Below are 23666 nucleotides of genomic sequence, written 5' to 3' on the forward strand. Positions count from 1 at the left end.
TATGGATTTGTCTGTGCCCCAACATGAAAATTTTATTTTTTTGTAACATGTATCAAATTGTCTTTTATGGATTTGTCTGTGCCCCAACATGAAAATTTTATTTTTTTGTAACATGGTCATATATTCTTCCTTTCTTTTCCTGGGATATTAACAAAATCCAAACCCAACACCACTATTCCCTGAGGTTATTGAAGGGAACTCCCACACACTGCTCTAAAACCCACATGAAAAACTAAACACAAATCAATCACTTCTCCCTACAATGTTATTTCTTCTCCCGCTCGCTGTCTCTCACACCTGGCAGTGTGTTAGGACAGCAAGAGCCCGCTCACAGTTCACACTGCTGCACACGTGGATGCCCACCACCGAAAGAGGTTTCTAGGTGCTTGCAGTACACCAAATAAAGCACTGAAAACCAGGAACAGCCTGGTTTTCAAAGCTGCTCTGCTTTCAGCTACCAGGAGCTTCTATCCTTCTTATAAGCTGCTGATTGCTATTCAAGATCAGATCATTAACAAAGTCATCTCATCAGCAAAGAGCCATGGCAATAGTCTGACTGCATCTCAGACCTCCATTCTTGTTCTTTATCTTCTCTCCTTTCCTACAGCAGAAGCAGGTCTTCACCCTTAGGACAGCAATGTTCAGCTTTGTTCCTGGGGAGCCCCAGCACAGCTCTGTGAAAGCCTGTACAACAAATGCCTCGAGTGGAGGCTGTAGAAATAAAAGCAGGGGTGCCTGAACCTAACAAAAAACTCAGCTGCCGAATGAATTAACAGGGGACATGTCCCTGATTTCCCTCCCCTTTTATCCTTTTCATGATTTCCAAATCCTCTCCACCAGCTATCAGCAGAAAGATCCCTGCTCTCTGGTTGCGGGGAAGAGCTGAAAAGGTGTTACAATGACTTTCCTGCTGGAAAAAGAGGGTCCAGGCTCTGCAGCAGCCTCCACAAGAAGATGTCTAGTTCAGGGCAGATAATCTGTGGAATTTCTTCCTTCAAGAAGCAGTTCTGAATCCAAGTTCTACAAAAAGTAATCAAACCAATGAGAATTGCTTTGAGGCAGAAGTTGGCCTCTACCAATCTTAAAACAGAAGCCCCAGAACTACGTGTCAGAATAAGGTTCTTCTGACACAAACAACTCAATGCCTAGAAAGGATCAAGCAGCTGGAAAGTCATTGCAGGCCTATACCTCTTGCCACTCTATGCTTGTATTAAAAGTTGCCTAAAAAAGACAAAATTGTTTTTGCCATTTTCATTCATTACTGTCTTTAGAAATAGGTACAAAAAAGCCTGTGTCCTTCCCCAGGAGGGAATGGATGGCAATACAGCTTAGGCACTTGGAATGCTTTTATTTAGTCTTCCCAAATTCTCCTGAAGAAATGTCAGGGGATTTGTGAGAGGGCTCTTCTAGACTAACAGCTCTGAGAAGGTCACAGGAACATACTTTCTTTTGCAATTTTTCCGGGCTTTAAAGTCACAAAAAAACCCCAAGACATCCTTTCATACTTTTAAAAAAAAGTACATGAATACAAATCAGTACTACTCCATAGCAAGTCAGGTTTCACTTCCACTTGGCTGTGACATAAATCTTGCAGTGTAGATACAATAACAGGAGCATCTTCCTTTTTGGAAACTTTAACCATATGCAGAATACTTCACTGATCATACAGAAGCAAATGTCAGCACAGTCAACAAAGATACAGTGGCACTTTTGTATGTTTATTGAAAAATATCAAGCAGTCATATCGCTGAAAATAATTTTTGAAAACAAATCATTTCTCCATGCTTGAAAACACTGTTTAGGGCACAAATGCACTTCTTCACCTGAATGGCTAGAATCTGCTTCAAGTGGAAAAGCAATTGTTGCACCTCAAGGCAAGTGTTCTTACAAGTCTGTAAGACAAAGATTCTGGAGTCCCAGTATAGCTATTATCACTGTAGACATTTAATGGTTCAGTAATAATGATATGGGAGTCTCTCAAAGTATTCCTTTACTCATGCTATTATGTTTTAACCCATAAAGAAAGCTTTAGAAGGAACCTTCTGTTGCCCATCAGCCACAAACCCACATCAAGAAGTAAATAAATAGGAAGTTACTGAACCATTTCAACCTCAAAGGACTCAGTATGTTGTCTCTTCCCAGCAGGTAAGAACATGTAATATAACTTCTACCATCTTATGGCAGAATAATTTCTACCATCTTACACCATCATCCTTTTTGTATTTCTATCCACAATAGCAAGATAAATCAAGCATCGAGCCCCACCCCCAGATAAGTAGAAAAATCAGTTGATTTTCACAGCAGCTACACAAAAACAAGGGATAAATAAAACCAACATGACTTTTGCCAGTCAAGATTGTTCTTCTTGCCCATCCTGTCTCTTACTTTATATTTGAGCTAGCTTTGGCACAGCAGACTTGGGCGCTGCCCGAGCATGAATAACAAACACTGCACCCAGAGTCACAGGGTGAGCCTGCGGGCCAGCCAGCAGGACCCTGATATCCCGGCCACTGAGCTCTGGCTATAGGAGGTATTTCTTGTTAGTGCAGCAGCAGCAGCAGCAGCGAGAGGAGCCCTCAGAAGAGGTGTGCTGCATCAACAGTTGGAAATCTGGCCGAGATTAACTGTTGCAGAAGCCTGTAAGGACTGTGCTTTTAGGAGCACTCGCACGCAGTTCACGCTCAAGTGAAACAAAGGTCTCAGTGCTGTCCTTTAGCCCTGAGATGGTGCTTCTTCCAAACACTTTACCTTCCTGGTGCTTAGAGCGCCTAAACTAACCCAGCCTCGGAGGAAGGACTCCAAAACTCTGACTGCAGATGGTGCTTTTGTACCCTTGCAGGATGGCTCCATCGTGTGACAAGAGGAGAACACTGCACCCACATGGGAATGTACTCAATACAACAAAGCCTGCTTTCTCAGCAGGTGGTCCTCTGCCAGTGACTTAATTTATTCTAGCTAAAAAAAAACAGAGCAGTTCTTGGACAAAGACCTAGGATTAGCAACTGAAATACAGACTTCTTTTTAACCCCTTTGTAACTTCTACACAGAAATGCTGCTTTGTGCTTCAGAACTCCACAGCTTAGCCTGGAGGAGGAGGAGGGCTGCGGGATAAGTGGCAGTCCCACAGAATATATGAAATAAAGCTTTAAGTTTAGTTTTAAGTTTTCATTCATTCAATCACTGTGTCCTTTTTATAGTAGGAGTTTGTTATTTTCATCACCCCTGTCCATGTAAGTCAGTTATACATTTTCATTTCCAAGCTGTCAAAATGTATACAATTTTAAAAGTTAATATTAATGAAATAAAATGGATATAAACTCAAGTAGTTTATCTCCTTTAATGCAATGAGTAAGATATTATTTACTCTGTGGTCTACACTGAGAAGCTTTTGAGCTATGTGTGTGGCTTGCAACCATATGGCTACATCAGGGGAGCCTTGACATTTACACGCCAGCGATGCTACCTCACTTCCTTCCTCCCCCGCTCCAAACCTAGCTCGCCTTTTTTCACTGTTCTTTCCAGATACTCTCCCAGTGCTTATAACCTTCCTTCATTTTACTAGCATATTAACTGTCTCCACCCTGGAGACCTCCTCCCTTTGGTGCCCATTTGCCTGCACCCAGCTCACAGACGTTTCCTTTCTGGGACCTACTTCACTGTCCCACTGCCTGGTGGGGCAGCAGTAATTGCCCTTCCCAACGCTGGCCCGCATCAGCTTTTCAGCTTTGAAATAAAATACAGAAATGGCACAGTGGTGTTGAGGGTCCAGCCTGGATGGAGTTAACTTGCTTCGTAGCAGCCCATATGGTGGCGTGCTTTGCATCTGTTGCTACAACAGTGATAATACACTACTGTTGTGGCTACTTCTGAACTTGCACAATATCAAAGCTTTCTCTCCAAGCTTCTTGTTCTGGACATGAGGAGCATCACTTCCAGTGCAAAGGATGAAGTTTAGCCAGCACAGGAGGCTCCATGTGGCAAAGATGGATGAGGTGAGCAGGCATCAGCACAAGTTGCAGAAGTAGCTGCCCCAGGACCAGGGGCAGGCACTGCCCAGGAGCCACCTGTGGGCACCCCTGCCAGGGACCCGACACCACGGCCCAGCCAGGGTCCCAGCAGAAGGGCCATGTGCCAGAAATGCCCTACCAAGGCCACAGCCAGCGGGATGGTGCAGGAGTGTGAAGGGCTTTATGTCAAGTGCCGTGCCATGGCCCTGCCCTGCCTGCCCTGAGGTCGAGGTCCAGCGGCCCTGCCAGAGCCCTGCTCACCTCCCTCATCTGTGCCATGTGGAGGCTCCTGCTCCAGCCAAACTTCACCCTTTGGACCTTGTTATGAGGCAGATGGACCCAGTAAAAAGCCACATTCCAGGCTTCCTCTGCCCACCCCCTATCTATAGATTCAAGCAGATAATCACATGAGAGTACTGAATTCTTACTGCGTGCATGCGTGAAGACCTACTACCACTTACTACCACTACCACTTACATAAAAGTTTAGATCTTTAGCCTTTATTATTTTCAAGAAAATAAACTTCTTTAGCTAATGAAAGGGAGCTATTTGATAAAGCTTCTTACAGACTCAAACGTGATTAATTTACCACAGCTTATTAAATTACTGTCAGCTGAGTTACAGTAAGTCCAGGGCTTGCTCTTAACCTAGAGTGAATGCGAAGCAACAAGGCTCAGCTTAGACCAAAAAGGTCTCAGATAGGTCTTGGTACTTAGCATTTGTCACAAGCTAAAAATATACACTGAGAGCGACCACAGCTCAGATGACTAAGTGTAATTGCTTAATGACAGTAAATCGACCAGAGCTCTAAGTAGTCAGTCTTTTTGATTATTAGGAGATCACAGGATAATACAGTTGGGAAGGAAATTCAATATAGGTCAGACCAGGTTGCTCAGGGCTGAACTCAAGAGCAAAACCAATCAAGCAAAGAGATACAAACTTGCAAATTTTTTACTTTATTTTCAGTTTTGCACAGTAACCTACTGTGCAGGTGTATAACATTCAGAAATTTCTTTAGTAACAAATGTACAATAACAGGGTACAAAAATAAGCACTTTAATTCTGCTTACCATGTAAGCGAGAGTAGAGGAGTTATAACCCTCACTGGCTTTTACACCAGACTATTGCTGCCCCAGAAAAGCACCACGATGTGCCAAAGCCTGAAGCCTGATACCTGCCAGACTGCAGCGAGCTCCCCAGGGCTCCCAGTGAGTTCGCTGGGGGCCAGCACCAGTGCAGCAGTTCTGCCCTTTGTGACACGCAGCAGGACCAGACCTGACAGCACATCCTCCCTCCCCGTTCCCCTTTTCCCCATTATGAAGGCTGGCTGTACAGAGAGAGATGCAATCCATGTTTAGAGGACCCTCTTTGATCTTATTAGTCACCCCAAACCAAACAGCAACTGAGGATCTTTTGAGCACTGCAAGACCAATTCATAACTGATTACGCAGCATCAGGCAGGATTCATCATGCAGTATACTTTTCCTCCCCCTGTTTTTTTGCTTTGTGGTAGTGGTTGTAATCATTATACAGATCCTTAAAGACCTCCCTTACACCTGCTGGTAGCGACACATTTAAGAACTTGATGTCCCGTTCAATGCAAAGGTCAAGGATGTGATATATCCCTTCTGTGAGATGTTTCTTCACAGCCGGGTGCAAAGTCACCTATGAGAAGAACAAAACTGCATTAAACTTGAAGACAAAAATGCAAGAAAATACCCTTTCCACAGTTGGTATACATTAAATGCTGACAATGTGTTATCCAGTGCATCAGACCATCTGGAACAGACCATTAGATAAAATCCAGGATTTTGACTTGTGCAATATTTCCCTGAATTTTGCAAATATGGTTTGCAGAACAACCATGGCCCTTGCAATAAAATCCACAAGAGTGCTACTATACACATTGCTGCGGAGGCAAAGACAGTGATCATCCTGGAATCACATGGAAACTCCTCAGCAGAAAAACTGTAATTAACAAACCCTAAAATACTTGCCCTGGATTACACATTTCAGTAGATTCTGTATGTCTCATATTAGCTGTATACTACTGAGTCTCAGTTTCAAGTGAGCACTTCCTTTAGGCTACGCTATCATTTACACTGGGTAGTCAATCATTTTTAACTTATCACTTCACAACTTGGTATTTATCTAGCAATATGTAGCCAAGGACTTCAACATATAAGCCTTAGTAAGAGAAGCCTTCAAAAAGCTCGGGAGATGAGCACTGCCTTGATCATTTTAACATCAGGAGTCAGGTACCTTACCTGAAGTCATGCAGAAAGCTGAAAGAATACAAGGACTCAGTCTCAGTGCCCTGCTCCTGCCATTACCCCTCAACCCCACAATCAGAAGAACTGCCACCACAACCAGGAACATCAGTGCTGACTCTGGAGTCCTCTGGTGCTCCAGGGTAACTGAGATTTGTCCTGCACTCACAAATCACTTGCTAAATACTTCACTGCCTGAAGCGGTGCTGGCCTCTGGCATAATCACATTATTTTTGCTGCAGAACCCGTCTTATCTTTGCTGAATCCCAAAATTAGCTTTATGCCTCCAGACCTAAGCCTCTGCACTCCAGGCCTAATGAAAATTACATAAAAAGCTGTCATTAAAATTCAGACTTCTTTCTTCCTGAGGCAACTAATAAACTTTCTGCTAATGAAGAGCACTCCTAATCACTGTGACAGGCTCCTGCTCTCTTTCTGCCCTAAATGCAAAACAGCTAATATATCAGCTAATATATTTTATTAGACCTGCTAACATAGCTGGGAAAAACATACAGCAGACATTAAGGCACATACGACTTTCTTTGGATCTGTGTCTCTGAAGAGTTTGCATGTCCAAAAAGTTGTCAGTTTTCCCCCTCTATGTCAGTTGATCTATCGTCTGCTTTATAACAGATGTTATTTCTCCCTAGGCCATGTGCTGAAGTAACAGAAGAGTTGAGCATCACAGCTCCCAGTGAATGCACTGGGCTGGGCTCTCCCTTCATAGGGCAGAGAAATGACTGCAGAGAACAAGGACAGGAAAATCCACAGCTACTGACAAGATGGACCAGATGTCCCACTTGGGATAAGCAGATACCTCAGAGCTGCAGTTAATGGAACCTGCATCCCTCACACCACAAATTAATCTGGACCCACGCCTTATTTGGGCCATTCTTGCTTTGCAGTGCAGTTTCCCATAAACACCCTCCAATAACACCATGGGAAGCAGAACCAAAGATTTAAACAGCTGCCACTACTGGCTGGCAGTTAATTATGCTTGTAAGAGTTTTATGGTCTATATAGTTAGCACAACCAATTTGTCAAGCATTACAGAGCTCTTGATGTGAGACATTAAATGTGTGAAGAGGTATTTCAGTATTGCTGAATTAAGCAACAGCTCATAGACGAGGGAAAAGCACTGTCAACAGTATGAAAGAGGCTACAGATGCCACCCACTCCAGCAAGGAATCTTTTAGATTAACACAAAATAATTCATAAGGGTATTTTATTTCCTGGTATAAAGAGGAAGGACCGATGGAACCTGTTACACAGCTACTCTAGGAGTGACTGTTTAGGCCAGTAGCTTTCATCAATTTTAGTCTGCGGACCCCTAAAAGGGTTCCAGTAAGTGTGCAGATGCCCATCTAAAGACTTAAATCTACCAACATGTTTTTCTCGGTTACCTTTGATGGACCCCCAGGGTCTTCAGATCACAGGCTGAAAGCCACTGATCCGGACTCAGAAGAGATGAATGGTTAAAGGAGTTTTTCTCTCCCTCTGCAGAGCAACATGAAAGATGTGTAGGTGCCACCCCTAAGATAGGCATGCTGAGGCCTCCCCTTCCTCCAATATCCATCAATTCACACCAGTCTAATGAGCAAATAAATCATCACCTACTTGTGATCTATCTATTCTGTCAGACAGAAACACCCCTTTGTCAGAGACTCTAGTGGCTCACTACACCGATTCCCCTTTCCAGACCCAAAGGCTCCATGCATGCATTACTGATCTGTGGTTTCAGCTATCATCCATCACTTTCCATTTCCCAGGGAAAGTACTGCACAAAACTTTCCTGGAAGCCTCATGAGACCTTGTGCTCCTGCTAATATTGAGATAAGTGTCCTTTAACTTGAAAAGGTTATTTGACAATTCAAGTGAGGCTTTCTAACTTATATTCAGTGATTCAGATTACAGAGTTCAGAGATAGTTAAACAGAGCAGAAGTAGTATTAACAGTAATTTGTCCCTAGTATTTGCTGAACTACTACATTTACTATGTAAACAATAACCAGTTTACCAGGAACACTAAATAGCATGGCTAAAAACTGACATATCCCATTGTTTTGCTCACAAGCCTTGCAAAAAAGATGGGCAATAGAGAAGACAGTTGAGTTAAAGCTCTGTTACACTGGTTATACCATAATCCTTCAGAAACATAGCACCAGTTGGGATATTTTTGTGGTAAGAGAGCTTCACAACAAAGACAAAAATTCCTTTCTGTATTTCAGCCCATGCCCAGGCCAGAGCCACAAATAATCAATTTGCAGGTACTTGCAACACAAGCAGCATTCAAACCCTGGTGAAATCTAAATCCCTTAGGCTGAACAGAATGACAGTTTGAACTTAGGTCTGGATGTGAAAAGCTACTGAGCTGGCTCTGGCACCTCTAATAGCAGTAGCTGTTTTCAGTAAAGATCTGAATGGTATCTTTGGTATGGAAGGGGAATTACTGAAAAGCTAACAATTCTCTAGCTTAGCAACAATTTTTCCATTCACTTACTCATTTAGACCAGATTAAAAAATACTTTTCAGGAGAATTTTTCTCCATTACTCTATCAGATGGGGCCCTAACTGCTATCAGTCCTGGACAGCTGAGACTAGCTGGAAGAACCTAACTACCACATGAAGCAAAAAACAACAGACAACATAACAGAAAAGCAGAGCAGTTCTGTAAACAGGCATTGCACTGTTTTGCCTTAAAAAAACCCCACAGCCCGCACTTTTAAAGTTTTCAGGAGCTGGATAAGAAAGACTCTCAGGAATTCTTGCTCAGAATAACAGGGAGTCTGGATCACCCCATGACACACAGCAACTTTTATAACTTCACAAATTTTACAAAACTTAACACAATTGCGTTTGGAAATTGTGTTAAAGCCAGCACAATACCATAGCACTTTCAAGATAGATGAGAACATGTTACCTTCTGCAATTCAGTCACATACTGAGCCACAATGAAAGCAGAAAACACAGTAAAGTCCTCCATTTCTGCAGCAATATGAGTATACATCCGTTCCACCAAGTGCGCACACTTCAGTATAACTTCAAAGTCATCTGTGTTGCCTGAAACAGAACGTGAGTTGCAGTCTGGCATTTGAGGCTTAAAAACACTAAGAAAAAAAAAAAAAAAAAAATCAGAGAATCACCCAGCCTTCCATGATTCTTGAACTAGATGAAGCCAACAGCAGCTTGCCCATTTTATCTTCTTATCAAGCCACAGCTGAGAGGCCCACCAAACCCCTACAATACACCACATGCATCTTTTACAATGGTTATTTTGTAAGAGCACACTGATTTCAACTCCACGTGCACTGCAAGGCAAAAAGTATTTGTTATAGATGCTGAAGTACTAAAAGCAGCAGCTATGATCTCTCCCAGTCCCAACTAGTGCTGTGGAGGAGAGAACAAGGAGACAGGAAAATTACATCCTCTACCTACAGAAAATCAGAACATGAAACAGCATAGTAGGAAAGCTTGCTGCTGAGATCTATCCTGTGGAATACAGCAGCAAAAGCCACTTCACTAGAGATATTTAAAGTGAGACTGGAGACATCACCTGAGAACTTACTCAGCAGGCAGAGAATGAAGAGAACTAACACAAATGAGGGAGAAGGGAAATCTATAAATTACTTTCATGTTATCTGTTATGAAAATAGAACAATCCTGCAAAGGTAAACAGCATTTTTTTCAACTTAAGGATGCCATGTACCTGTAAATTTCCTGTGACCCTTGCCTTAGGTAAACATATTGCAGAAGCAAGCAAATTCTCAAAGTTTGGCACCAGTTTAATGCACCTTTTCCTCTATGACTGAGCCTTTGTTAGTATATTCCTCCATGATACACTTACATTTGTCCGCTGTTATGGGCAATGTATCAGCTGAAATAAATCTGGACATCAGTGGAAAGCTGGGATACAATCAGTTGCAGGCCATGAAGTCAACTTGTCTCAAAACATCACCACTGGTAATGACAGGGTATTTGTGTCCTCACCAGCATAATGCACAGGACGACTACCTTAACTGAGAACATCTTTGACTTGGCTACTTTGACAATGCAAATTCTTTAATAACCTCCAGTAACCTTTTTTTTTTTCCTCTTGCTTTTGAGACAATTAACTACACTAATTCCAAATCCTTGGCCATACAGATGTATCATCTAATTCCAAATGATGCTTCAGATACGTGTATTCTGGCTTTATGCTTAGCATAGAACGGTGACAATTCAGGTCTGTAGTAAACATAGTTCCAGTCTCAAGAAGCTCCATTTAGTAGGACTTCAGGGCTATAACTCAGGCATACTAGCATGTATTACTAGGAGTTCACAGCCAGCATGCTTTCAGGCACGGAGGCTGATAGGAAGAAGAGAAATTGGGCAAAGCAAACCTTACCAGTTGCTGTCTACTTGCCAGCCAGACAGTGAAGAATACCTTATTCACCTAAAGCAGCGCTGTCTGCAAGCACCTCCACAAGAGCCCCAGTTATCTTTGTAAGCCCACGATACTACAAAGCTCATCCTCTATTTTCCATAAAGGACAGATAAGGCTAACAGTTTTAATGCCACAGCTAGGTTTTGAAGACTTTGCTTCTGGTGTCAGGCTGCCCTGTTCTGCATCTCCTCTTCTAGAATATAAAAAATTACAGCGTGTATATATAAACTCAAAAGGGGAAAAGATATGGTACCTCTGTCTCCTTTCTGACGTCCTTCGTGCATCACAGAAACAACTAGGCGATGGAAACTGTTCAGAAAAGATGGTGCTGCTTTCAACAGCACCTGCAGAGACACAAAATGAAAACTGAGATCATGCAGTAAAGGAAGTGGAGTGGGTAAAGGTACACCATCCCATAGTCTGAGGGAATTCAGTTCATGTGAAGGAACCTACTATAGAGCTGTCAGGAGCAGAGACTATCTTTTCATTCTGCATCCATACAGTACCTAGCACATGAGAATCCTGGAGCAGGATGGCAGTCCTGGCCATATTCAAATATAAATAACAAGTAAACGCCATATTAGAGTTACTTCATCTCTCCAAAGCAGCATTTGATTTAGTACCTAATATCTAGGGAATTTGTTCTTGCTGGTAGAGAACCCGTGTAGCCAGACAGATTCACAGAACACAGGGTTCAGTAGCACTACAGATCACTGCGTGAAAACACAGATCACTGTGTGAAAACAGCCTGCATGAGCAGCGTTCTACCACAGGTTTTCGCAAGGGCATTTTAGCAATGCATACTGCCTTGCTTTTCAAATTTGCTATTTCCCCATCTTTAACTTTCTTCACTCTCAGTCCTAATACAAACGCATGAGGCCTCTTTGCTTTTTAATTCCACCTCTGCCTACATATTCCATGTAGGAATATCTCCAACCATGTGCAAGTCCTGGCACATCTTCACCTTCCCATGCCACAAGGCTGACAAGAACACCAGGATGGTACAGTGTTTCAAGGTCACCAACTTCTAACATGTCTAAGCCCTATTTTCAAAGGGCTGCAGAACCTTGATGTTCAGCGAGAATGAGGCCCTAGAGCCTGAGCCATTTGTGCTTCTAGAAATCAATCACTAAAACCAGGGAAAGTTTTATTCTAATCTAGCATCAGATGTTGATAAGCAATTTGCTGCCAGAGACCCAACAATGCAGGCATAAAATGAAGGAGGAGACCAACAGAAATGATGGCATTTTGAGATTCCCAGCCTTTTAAGTGACAAGAGGTGCAAAGCACTTTCATAGTATCAGGACAAATTATTTCAAAACCACTATTAAAAAGAAAAAATTCTCATCACTGCCCTCTGTGTTGGTTCTTACTACCTTTTCCCCCTTCTCCTACCCCTTCACAGATATACCTTTGGATGACACTGCACAATAGAGAAGAGCACTTCATGGACTCCCAGGAAGACACTGCGATACTCTTCTGTCTTCACATGATCCAGAGGGACTGTTAGAAGAATGCCGAATGCCAGTGACACATGGTGTGGATTCAAGAGAACCCCTTCTCCTTGCCTTAGCAGAGCTGCTACTGTCTCTAAAATAGGTACAACTATTGTGGAAATCAGTGACTGGTCCTGACAAGCCTCTTTGGTTTGCATCTACAAGAAGACAGGAAACAGATAAGGAGTGCATTAGCCACCTATCGCTAGCATTCACATACCAGGGAACCATAATACTCTGACTTGAGTCCATGGAACTAGGCTAGTACAAGCTGGCCTGGCAGGGAGACACCTACACTTCAGCCATTTTCATGCAGCTGCATGAAGATGCATACGATACATTTCAAGCCAGCACTGCTGTGAATGTGGAATTGTAATGATTCCCCAGCACTCTGACAACCAGCACCTCTTTGCATCTCCTCACATGAATGAGTTGATGCAGTTCTCTCCTTTACAAGCATGCAGACCTATCAAAAAAGAGCAGAAATTGCATGCTCATGATTCCCAGGCACTGCAGAGCCAGCCTCTGACAAATTCTGGTCTACAGACACTGTCACCATGAGAGAAGAAAAACCTACATCACTGTGTTTGTGTAATGTACAAATGAGGGACAGGAAACCTGGGTTTGGTCACTTTCAGTTAAGTTTCCCGTTCATAACTCAATGAATTTGTATTATTATTTTTTTAATATGAGCACTTTTTTCTTTCTGTTTTGCTGCTGTTGGCTTCTGCTGCGACACATGACTGATAGTTACCTTCTCGTTTGGACAGGAGCAAGGATGGGAGACTCCGACTCTCTTCTCTGCAGCCTAACAAGTTTCTCCCAAGCTCCCAATTACGTGTTGCAGTCCCAGAGAATTACTGATAGTAAAAAATGGATGACCTACACACTGCACTCACAGGACGATATTTACCTGAGGCAGGAATAGAGAAAGGGTCTAGACAAAAGGTGAATCAGGTATGTATCCACAACTTTTTTGTTCCTGCATGCCTCTGTCCATGTTAGATGTAACTGATATAGACTCCAACAAATAAAAGGGAAAGGTAATGAAGTTACAATAAAGAGATACTTACAGCTAAAGCTGTGATTATCTGTGGGCTGGCAAACCAGAAAGCTTTCTCTTTGTCTCCACTTAATGGGCAGCTGAGCAACAATTTGGTTAGTGTAACAGCTGACAATACTTCCTGCAGAAAGCAAACTGATGATCAGTCACAGGCACAAGATACACTGGCTCCTTTCAAGTACAGAAGAGCTCTTTTTTGAGCATCACCAGAGCCTTGACACATGAAAGTCCTCCCACCAACACATCTCTGTGAAAATTGTGAAGTAAGCAGCAGCTCAACAAAATTCAATATGCTGAGCAGCACTGGCCCAAATGTACTGCACGCCACATTTATTTTAGAATCAACTTACTGTACAGAAGAGCTTATGTGATTTTTAAGAAAGGAAAGCCTTCTCCTTCAACTACCACTAGATAACAGAGGGAAGCAGGAGGAATACAGGAACACCAGTATACTATGTGCCACGAATGATGCATTTGGCAGCAGGGTTTTTTTTTACTTGCTGGCTGTTATGACAGACTGATAAAAGAAACATATTACAAGCAATACTCAGGTGGCAGGAATGATATGCACAGTACAGGAATTCCAGATACACTTTCAAAAAGACGTATCAAGAATTGATGCAGCATATCTGTGTCTATTTCTGACAAGTAAGAGCCAGATAAACCCCCAAGTTTAATTCAAGTTTCATTTTCAAGTCACTGAGCTTTCTATGGAGGTTACAGCTGGATTTTTTGCCAGAAGTGTTCCATATGTCACCACTGCTGCTTAAACTGCTCTGGAGAAGGGCATTGTATTTAAAAAGCTACTGAGTGGTATCTGGTTATTACAGAGTAAAAGCCTTTATAGAGACAAATACCAAAAGCACAGGTGCAGTTTTGGTTTTACTTAAAAATGCCAGCATATCTAAAAGTGCCTTTAACTCTGGTAAGATGGGCCACAGGCAAGCAAGGGTTAAACTCAGTGACTGATAGTATCTGTTGTGCAAGAGTTCTGATCAGGAAGAAGAAAAAATTTCAGCATGGCCTGGAACATCACAGCTGTGTGACTTCTGTTGACAATACATGGAATTAAGACTGCTGAGTCCTTAAACTGAACAGAAAGTTTTTCCAGTAGGTTTCCATGATCTTTCCACCTCTCAATTTATATCCAGAACGTAACTCAGCACAGTCACCAAGCCCTTAACCATGTAAATGAATTTGACCTGACCACTGAACACAAAGCAGGAAGAGAAAAAAAATATATAATCCAACAAAACTTTTTCAAGACACAGAAAACTGAAAAAGTTGATAATAAACTAAGCGCATGCCTTACTTTAGCCTTCTGTTGCCAAACATTCCTCATTTCAAGTCCCTGCAGCACCATCCTCATAATGGTATAAAACTCCTCGGCAGAGCAGTTTCCCAGCAGCTGGATAAGCACCTCTGTCAGCTCCTCCTCCATGCTGTGGATCACCTGGGTGGTGATTGCAGGACCTGCATATTCAGGAGACACAAGCACGTCTTAATCAATTCCCAAGACAGGGACTTCCACAGATAAGAACAGGGTGAACTGAACCTTAAAACAGCTCTCGGTACCTTTTTAACACTCAAATGCATAGAGGGCCTCATGCTTTCCCTTTACCTTCTTTCCTAATAGTGCAATGAACTGCTGTTCTCGAGTATTTCCTACCATAGAGTTCACAAAGCAGTCAAGATACCAATAAAACGTCTTCAGTAGTATGGAAATACTGTAGGAAAATGTGCGCACAAGCCAAGGGAGCAGGCTCAACAAGCCATAAGGCTTTACTACAAATGCTGGCCAGAAAGCCATCACAAGTCACAGAAGCATTAAGCTGACAAAGTTTAGGTCTCTGCTGACTGTATGGCACATTCCACACTTACTCAATTATTAGGCAGTAGGCAGTCCTAGATGAGCTTATATCTTAAATTGATTCTGAAGGCTCATTTTTAGTTCCACGAGTATCCACAGGTTCTGTGGCAGTAGTACCAAATCTTCCTCAACAGGAATCCATATTTCATCTTACTGAATGCTTTACTTAATCATCAGAAATTCTTACAGCTTTTTACAGTGATTAATTATGTCTCCAGGCTAAAGCACTTTACCAGTCTTACACCATAAAAGTGAGGCACAGGATGAGAGAGAAAAAAAGTCAGCAGAAGAATTACAGCAATTGAGATGTCTTCACGGTCCCTAGTTCTAATGTGAAATCCCTGTTCTCAGTGCCTGTACTGAACCCCACGATGCTGAAGGATCAAAATGCAGGCCAGGGAAGAGACAGACTAAGCCTCTATCTATGTGTAAGTTCTAGCTCAAACTCAACTGCGCAAATTCAAGATCGTATTTTCTGCGGAGAGCTGTGTTCTGTCCTTAACTACCTAATGCCAATATAAACACTGAGAACATGACTGTAGTTCACTTGAGCAGTAGCTTCCAAGACAATCCATTGGGATGCAGGAATTATAAATAAAATACCTTTAATAAACAAAGTAAAATGTAAAAAGTGTTTATTTCATCTTTATCTCATGCTTTTTAAACTTTTGTGTGTATGCTTTGTAATATACATAGTATACTAGTAGAGTAGCACACGCATATAATTTATAAACATATATTGAGGTTGCATGCTCAACATTTTTTTACTGATAGATGTGTGCACAATCAAAAATGTTTGGAGACCACTGCACTAGGGCATGCTAATAGTAAGATTTAACAAATCCCAACTGTCTGAAGAAGTCAAAGAGAACAGTTGCACCTGTGCTGCATTTAGTTCCTCTCTCTTTCTGAATGAGATAATATAAAGGAGCCATTAGGTCACATAGCTGGCAGGAGAGGTTTTTCATGTCATTTCTAGCCCTGGCTCTTTATTTCATGGGGGTCAAGGGCCTGATCTGCCAATCTCACACAGATGTTATCACAATTACAGGTGTTCAGCATCCTTAACAGTTAGGTGACTTTCACTGTTCTATAACCTCACCTATGCGGTAAAAAATAGATTGGTATCTTACTGCAAGGTCCCCCAAGATCCTTGAATGAGACATATCAGATCTGACCTGGCACATATCAGCTGCTTCAGTGGGGCCTACTACACAAGTAGGACACTGCACCTTCAGCCCTACGTCCAGAAGTATTATGTTCCAGCTACTGTCAAATGCTCTATAGGGATGAGTTACTCAGGACCTCAACTTTACTAAGGTGTTTGTATCTTCCAGAAGGTCATTACCAAATTAGATGGTGGCTATAGTCCAGGTACCACAACATCAGCTCCTTGAAATTTTCCTGTTATGCATTTATAAAAGACAGCCTACTGCTTTAACACAAGTAAATAGATACAGACTTTTCAAAAAGCTGTATGTTTTGCTAAATATCTTTTAACTCGCCTCTGTGCTGCAAAATTAGCAAAGGAAGTGGAGAAAGGGAGTTTTCATACCAGTGAGAAGCTTTTTTATAGCAAAAACAACCATGATTGCAGTTTCTTTTCCAGGATACAGCTCTGGCACGGAGCAGAAGACCGTTAGGAACTGCAACGCAGACTGAAGGAACTGCAGATTACTTCCTGCACAGGGCAGCTCTCTCAGTATCTGAGAGTAAAATTTTTGGTACAGTTTAATACGGGGTTGCTCCAAAAACCCACTGGGCTCCTTCTGCCAGCCCTTCCTGACAGCATGGCTCAGATCTGCTTTGAGAAGAGTAGTGACAGATGGTATGAATGCTACAGGCAAAGGCTGGTTTGGGCTGTTACTCTGAAGACCGTGTTCGACAGTTCTGACCATCTGCAGAACTACTGGCTCCAACAGAGCAGACAGCACATCCGCAGACTGCAGCTTCTTTTCTGGCAGCTGCTGAAGGTAGAGCGTGACAACGTGACACAGTGTGGTGAATGCCATGAGCAGTAACTGCCCAGCTGCGGGATTCCAGTTTTTCCCACCTTTGCTTTTGGCTGCACCCATGTCTGGCTTGCAGCTCACCAGGAAAGACATGAACTTTTCCAAGTTGAGCCTCACACTTTGCCTTCTTTCAATAATCATCTGAAGAAAGTTTTCCAAAAAGGCTTGGACTTCCTGGAGATACTGTGCCCAAACAGGAACAGTCAAGACATCGGTAAAGAATTTGCTAGCTCTAAACTGTGAGGTCATGACAATCTCAAGAACATCGCTGGCATGAAACACCTTAAAAACAGAGCTGGCATTCCTGCCAGCTTGCAAGCACCTCAGGAGGTGAAAGCAGGTACTTAAAAACTTCATCAGTAACTGCTTGCTGCAAGAGACACTCGCCTTGGTATTGGCTAGCAGGGACAGCAGCACCAGAAAACAGCGGGTACAGTCAGAGGGAAGAAGACTGTCTAGTTTCAGAAGAGAAGCAATTTCTAGCAAACCCAAGCAGTTTTCTAGCTGACTTTCTTTCAGGACGACAGGGCAGCCATTTTGTGCTAACAATACTATACACTGGGCAACTTTCTGCAGTGTTTTCCATGGCAAGCTGAGCTCATCCTTCAGCAGTTTGTTTTCTGACGGTGCTTCCAACAGGTCAACAGCTCTGAAAGGAGCCAGGATTTCTTCATGCCAAGGGATACTACCTGCAGACAGCTGCTGAAGTGGCAGATCTGCTGAATCCCTGACAGCAGCAGGCAGCACTCCAGCAAACTGACGAATAAGACTGGTCAGAAAAGCACAGTGCAGGACCTTCATTTCTGGGAGAAAGGTGCTATGCATCAAACCAAGAGATACATTTCCAATGCTGATGGCCGACTCCTGGTCTGTGGCAGCTTCCTGAGCTTTGGCCAGTACTAATGTCTCTAGAAGCACATTTGCAATGTACTCTACATCTTCCAGAGAAATATATGGCAACAGTATAGTTAGGTTGGAGATGACAAGGTGCCAGTGTGCCGTGGGGTAGGTAAGATCACATATTGTGCTGATATCTTCATCCCATGGTTCAGATTCTCCCCTGCTCATGCTGGATCTCCCAGACTCCAGGATAAAAGCTGCAGCATGCTGCAAGGCCTGTAGGTCAGCTTTGGTCTGCATTAAGATCATCTTCATTTTCTGAAGTGTGAGCAGTTCTAAGCAGTATTTACTAGTGGAGGCAAAACTATTTGCAAGTTCCATGACTCTCTCCCAACACTGCTCATCCACACCAGGGAGGAAAGCTGAAATGCCCCAGTGCCTTGCAGCCGGTTCAGTAACAGCACCAGCCATTTCAGCTGTTGGAGACACGTATTTACTGCAGCTAACACCAAACAAAGTGTCTACTTCAACCCAAGTGTAAACAAGGAGGAGAGCAGAGTCACTGGCCTTTCTTAGCCAAAGGTCTGATTTCTCTTTTCTTCTAGGAGCTTGCAGCAGCTCCATCAGCGGCTGAATTATTCCCTTCTGCATCTTTGCTAGCAGACTCTGAGTGCGAAAGACCACAGGGGAAGAAGTGACATCATCTAAGCTCCTCATGTTGAACAGAAAAGCGTGCAGCACCGAGCTCACTGACAGCAGCTTCAAAGCTGTGTCAGCTGACCCCTCAAGAGCGGGAATGATAAGGGTCTGGCATTTCTCCACAAAGAGACACAAAATGTCCAGAATCTGGTTGGGTGGCAGTTCAAGAAGGCACTCACGAAGCTTTACTGTCAGGCCCACAGAGAAGATAGGCAACCTTAGTTCATCAGCAGCTGGCCGGCAAAGGACTGTCAGCACCTCCTCAAAGAGCCGTGGGAACTGTCGCAACTTGGAGTAAGTGTGAAACATGGTGCTGATGAGGGCCTCCTGGGGCTTCTTCGTACGCGGCTCGGAGGCCTTGGCATCAACCCAAGTCGAGGCCACTAAGTCATCTAGGTCTGGCTCTACTATAAGGTGGTTTAACGACATCAAGAGTTTGAGACATCTGAACCACGCAGGGATGGAAGCTTGGGAGTGTCCCAGCAACATCTGGGCAAGCCTGCGGTAAAACCCAAACTGTACCTCCTTGTGCCGGATACGGTCACTGGCAACATTATAGATATCACTGCTAAGCACCAAATTCAGAAGCTGTTCCAAAGCAAGCAGCTCCACGCTCCAGTCCATAGGGAAGAGCGTGTCCTCTCTCATGCCCTGCTGTAGGCCAGAGAGCCTGAGACAGCCAAAAAGCCTGCCGAGCATGTGGAAACACACAAGGTGATTTTCTGCCTTACAGTATGCATCCAGAAAGAGCTTATACAGCAGGGACACCGAACCAGCCACGACAGCTCCATGGAGGGCAGGTTCACAAAAGCCACTGCCCAGCTTGGTCTGCACTGTCTTGACTGGTAGCAAAAGACTCTTCAGAGCTCCTTTCTTCTTCTCCTGGAGTTCCTGTTCTGGCAGCAGCTCCTCTTTGTAGGATGAGAAAAGCTCAGGTGGGAATAACCCAGCCTGCAGCAAAGTTTCTACTTGGTTTCGGATTTCCCTGCTCAGGTGCTGACGCACGTGGCTGTTATCTGCTTGTGTCCAGCTCCTCACGGTCAGCAAGTGCCTCAGGAGCAGACATGGCTGGAGCAAGTGACTTGACACTTGCCCAAACACACGATTTGGGTTTGTTTGCTGCCTCTGGATCAGGAGGTACTGAGCAAAGGTAAGCTGGAGGACACTGAACAACTGGGAGCCCACAGCATTGTCAGAAGCCAGCTGCTGACATGCCAGCTTGGACAGCTTGCTGAGGAGATCAACCAAGAGCTCACACTTTGCTGTGTAAATGATGGAGAGTGAAGGAGTAGAAAGGATGCCACTGGAGCAACTCAGCACTGTGCCAATGTTTTGCTGTGTTTTTTGAGAACAGGCTTCTGATAACCTTTCATTTATGACCTGAAGATTAGAAAGAAAGGGAGGGGAAAAAAAAAAAGTCAATTTTGCACACAAAGATAAAGCTCATCATAATGAACTAACACCACATTCTGTGAGCTCTGGCTGCAAAAAGGAAGCAAGAGGGACCTGCCAGCAGCCGCTGCTGGGCCTCTCACATTGTAAGTCTCAAACTAGAAGTTCCTCTGGCCAGAACTGTGTCTCTGCATTTGTCTGCACCACAGGATGAGTGGGGAAGCCCTCGTTCAGTACATGTGATACTGGCAACACTGTTAAGACTGACTATACTTGATCCTAATAGTTGATCCTGCAGAAAGGGAGTAAGGGTAGATTTCCTCCCATCTTGCAAGGTCCCCAAAATTAAGCTCCAAACAAAAAAACCCAACAAACGCCCATACGTGTCCCACCTTTGATCCAGGAAACTTATTCAGTAAGAATGTCCATGACTATATATCATCTTTATATTTTTAAAAAAGCCAGTTTCCTATGCTGCTATCTGGAATGTGAAGAACTGTTCTCTCTCCTCTTCGAGTGATACACCATTCTAAAAAATTAACTTTTACTTGAACTTGCACTTCCCTTCCTTTTCTCAAACTTTGTGTCAATTTCCCTATGGTTTTCTACTTTGATCACCTTTTTATTTGCCACTCCAGATAATCTTGTCAGAAAACAAATTCAGTTGCAATTTACAGATCTGCCTCTATCCCAGAGTTAAAAACCTCATCTGTCTCCTTATTCCTTGTAGTGGATGGTCCATCTCCTCAGCTCAAGCCCCACTGGACTAAAATAAATTCTTAAATTCTTTCTGGCAGACCCTCTACCACCTCTCTACTTGGTCTTTAGGATACTCTGACCTGTACCTCTCACCTGATCTTAAACCAGACAGGTTTTCACACCCAGACCACGTTTACATTTTGCAAACTTTCTGCGTAACATCTCTGAAGCACAGATTTCATCCAATCAATTCTTTGTACTTCACAACTTGAGTTTTGCAGGTAAAGGCAATCTTACCCTGCCTTCTTCCAAGCAGATCACAATTAAAAGGGTCATTTTACCAGTCATTTTGACTGCCTTTACAGCCATTTGCTTATTCTGCTCTTTCTGTAACCAGGAAGCTGAAGAAGTTACACTTTCTGGCTCAGGTCTAAACTGTAACTGAAGTCTCCCCCATTCGGCTGAGGGTAAAATAATGGTATGACTAAGATCAATGAGATTTGGTGCCACCACCATTCAGTCATAATAAAAAGCTGTGGGACCTGCTGAACAGCATGCCACAATGCACAGGTTCTCAAGCCAAACACACTGATGAGCCCCACAGTGGTGGAAAGTCTCTCCCTCCCTAAGACCCCCAGGCAAAATGGCAATATAAGCAGTAAATAATACAGAAAAGCAACATACAGAACTGAGCCTTTACTTACCTATTGAAATACTTAAAACACTTCACTCTCTGATAGTTTGAAGAAGTTAAAGACCGAGAGAGAGATTATTATTAGAATGCTCTGCCATTTTCAGCCTTAGTGCTGCATAAACACAAACCGTATTACAAAGCAGAAATAAAGGAGTTTTTAGTAGAGGTCCCAAAAGTCATCAGAGTAATTATTATATATTTCATGTAACACCCTACACTGTGAGGGTCATGTATTGTAGAAGACACACACTGCTATCCAGCATGTTACAAGCTATCCACAGTTTTAATTACCTGTGCAATTGAGAAACTGAGACCTATTGTCTTCCCGCTCTTTAAGAGATTCTGTAGTCTTTTACTATGGATAACGTTGTCTAGATAGGCCCAGAGCTTCTCAACAACTTCATCCTCTAGTTCAGGTTTCTTATTGTAGTATGAAACTAATGCATGGCTCACCCAATCAAGCAACACCTGTTAACAAAGAGAAAAGACGTAATCTTTAATAATCCCCACGTGAAAACATGACAAAAGTAGTACCTATTCACAATTACAGCACTCATGCCTTGAGAACTGCCCTACATCCCAGCAGAACAGGGTCTGAACGAGTCAGAACAAGTCCACCCCTGTAGGTTTCAATTCCTAAGAGCTTTCATTCTAAATCCATTGTCAGCCCTGTGCTCCCCTGTATCACCTCAAAACAGGTTTCAGGAGTCAACATCCTAAGGCCCTTTCATCAGAGCATAATTCTAACAGTTGATACTGAATAGCAAATACAGTCTTTTAAATCAAAACTTAAAGAACTTTCTGCCAGTTGCTATTCCTTTCACATCCTCCTCTACGCATGTTTAAATTTACTACCGAGAAATTCAGGCCTAGGAGTTTGGACGTCTGTGAACTGGAAAAGCTTGAAACCTACTCATTTAAATTGTTGATTTTAAAATAAAATTGCAGTGTATGGCTAGGTTTAATCTTCTAAATAGCCGAAATAACAAAAACTCAAAACAAAGATCTCAAGTGGTGCAAACCCTCAACCCACAAAACTGCTAGTCTGGAGGAGCAGCACAAGACACCCCTCACTTGGGCAAACACTAATCAGACCTTCAGGAAACAGGGTCAAAACAAAAGACTTAAGGGGACAGGGTGGGTTCCCAGCAGAGAACACCAAACCGCCTTTCAGGGCGAAGCCCGTGAATCCACAGGGCACTCTTTGTTTGCACAAGTTTAGAAGACCAGAAAACAGGCATCTAGCTACAGTCAGTTCTCCCACTCTTAAGTTGTTCTGAACTATGACAAGAAGCGTCAGACTTTAGAAGATCCCGTACAGAATATAATAACCAATGCTAGTGACAGCTCTGAACACAACGGTTTCTCATCTATCCAGGAGACAGAACACAAGTATCAACCTCTCCGTAAGAAAGACCTTCTTCCTGCCCTAAAGCAGATCTTTCTGCTGAAGCAACTTGAAAGACAGCGTTATGAAAACATTTCATATAACTTCACTGAAATCAAGAGCTGCCCACAATTCCACACCAGAGGTATGTCTGCACTGCTACCTAGAGTCAAACGCTTAAGCAACTAGATCTGGATTTTATGACTCAATTCATCACCAGCAGCAATTAACTATCGGGATTTTTTTTTTCTTTCGCTGCTTACCATTGAAAAATACTTACTTGCTCCTTATTAGGAAGCACACACTGGTGAGAAATCCACGCAAAACGGGCTAGCTTGAGTTTGTCTTCCCAGGAAGTCTTGGCGCTTTTCAGCTTCAGGTAAATCCCAGAGTAGATGGCTGCCATGGGGACGGCACACGGGAGAGGCGCAGAGACACGACTGAAAGAAAGGTCGGACGAGGAGAGGGCAGTCGGACGGGAAGGCGGCCCCGCACCCCACCTGTCCCGGCGGCCGCACGCGCCCACCCGCCGCTCGGGGCCTAACCGCCTCCCCCTCACCGGGCACCCCCGCTCCCTGGCGCCCAGCTCCCCCGACCTCTCGCCTTCCCTCCCTCGCGGGGATCTCACCCCCCCCCGGCGCTCCGCTCCCGCCCGGCGCTCACCGTCCCGCCGGGCCGCGCCGCGCCGCGCCCCGCACGCTGCACCCGCCCTCCCCCCCGCCGACCTCTGCCCCGCCAGGCAGCGCCAGCCGATCGCCGATCGCGGGAGGCGGCGGGGGCGGGGAGCTCGCGCCCATTGGCGGCCGGAGGGCGCC

General features: G+C 43.7%; 1 protein-coding gene across 1 annotated transcript; it reads right to left on the reverse strand.

Annotated features, from left to right (window-relative positions):
* Nucleotides 1-4959: 4959 nt before the first annotated feature.
* Nucleotides 4960-23540, reverse strand: URB2 (URB2 ribosome biogenesis homolog). The gene is made up of 10 exons (XM_074896723.1): nucleotides 23515-23540; nucleotides 23132-23291; nucleotides 21756-21932; nucleotides 16684-20059; nucleotides 14571-14731; nucleotides 13269-13379; nucleotides 12111-12353; nucleotides 10953-11043; nucleotides 9197-9336; nucleotides 4960-5672 (listed from the first exon to the last, which is right to left on the reverse strand). The coding sequence occupies exons 2-10, from the start codon at nucleotides 23255-23257 to the stop codon at nucleotides 5475-5477; spliced, it is 4623 nt and encodes a 1540-aa protein (XP_074752824.1). The 5' UTR covers nucleotides 23258-23291; nucleotides 23515-23540; the 3' UTR covers nucleotides 4960-5474.
* Between the last annotated feature and the right edge of the window lie 126 nt (nucleotides 23541-23666).

Source organism: Athene noctua, chromosome 1 (assembly GCF_965140245.1).
Source record: "Athene noctua chromosome 1, bAthNoc1.hap1.1, whole genome shotgun sequence".
NCBI classification, from domain to species: domain Eukaryota; kingdom Metazoa; phylum Chordata; class Aves; order Strigiformes; family Strigidae; genus Athene; species Athene noctua.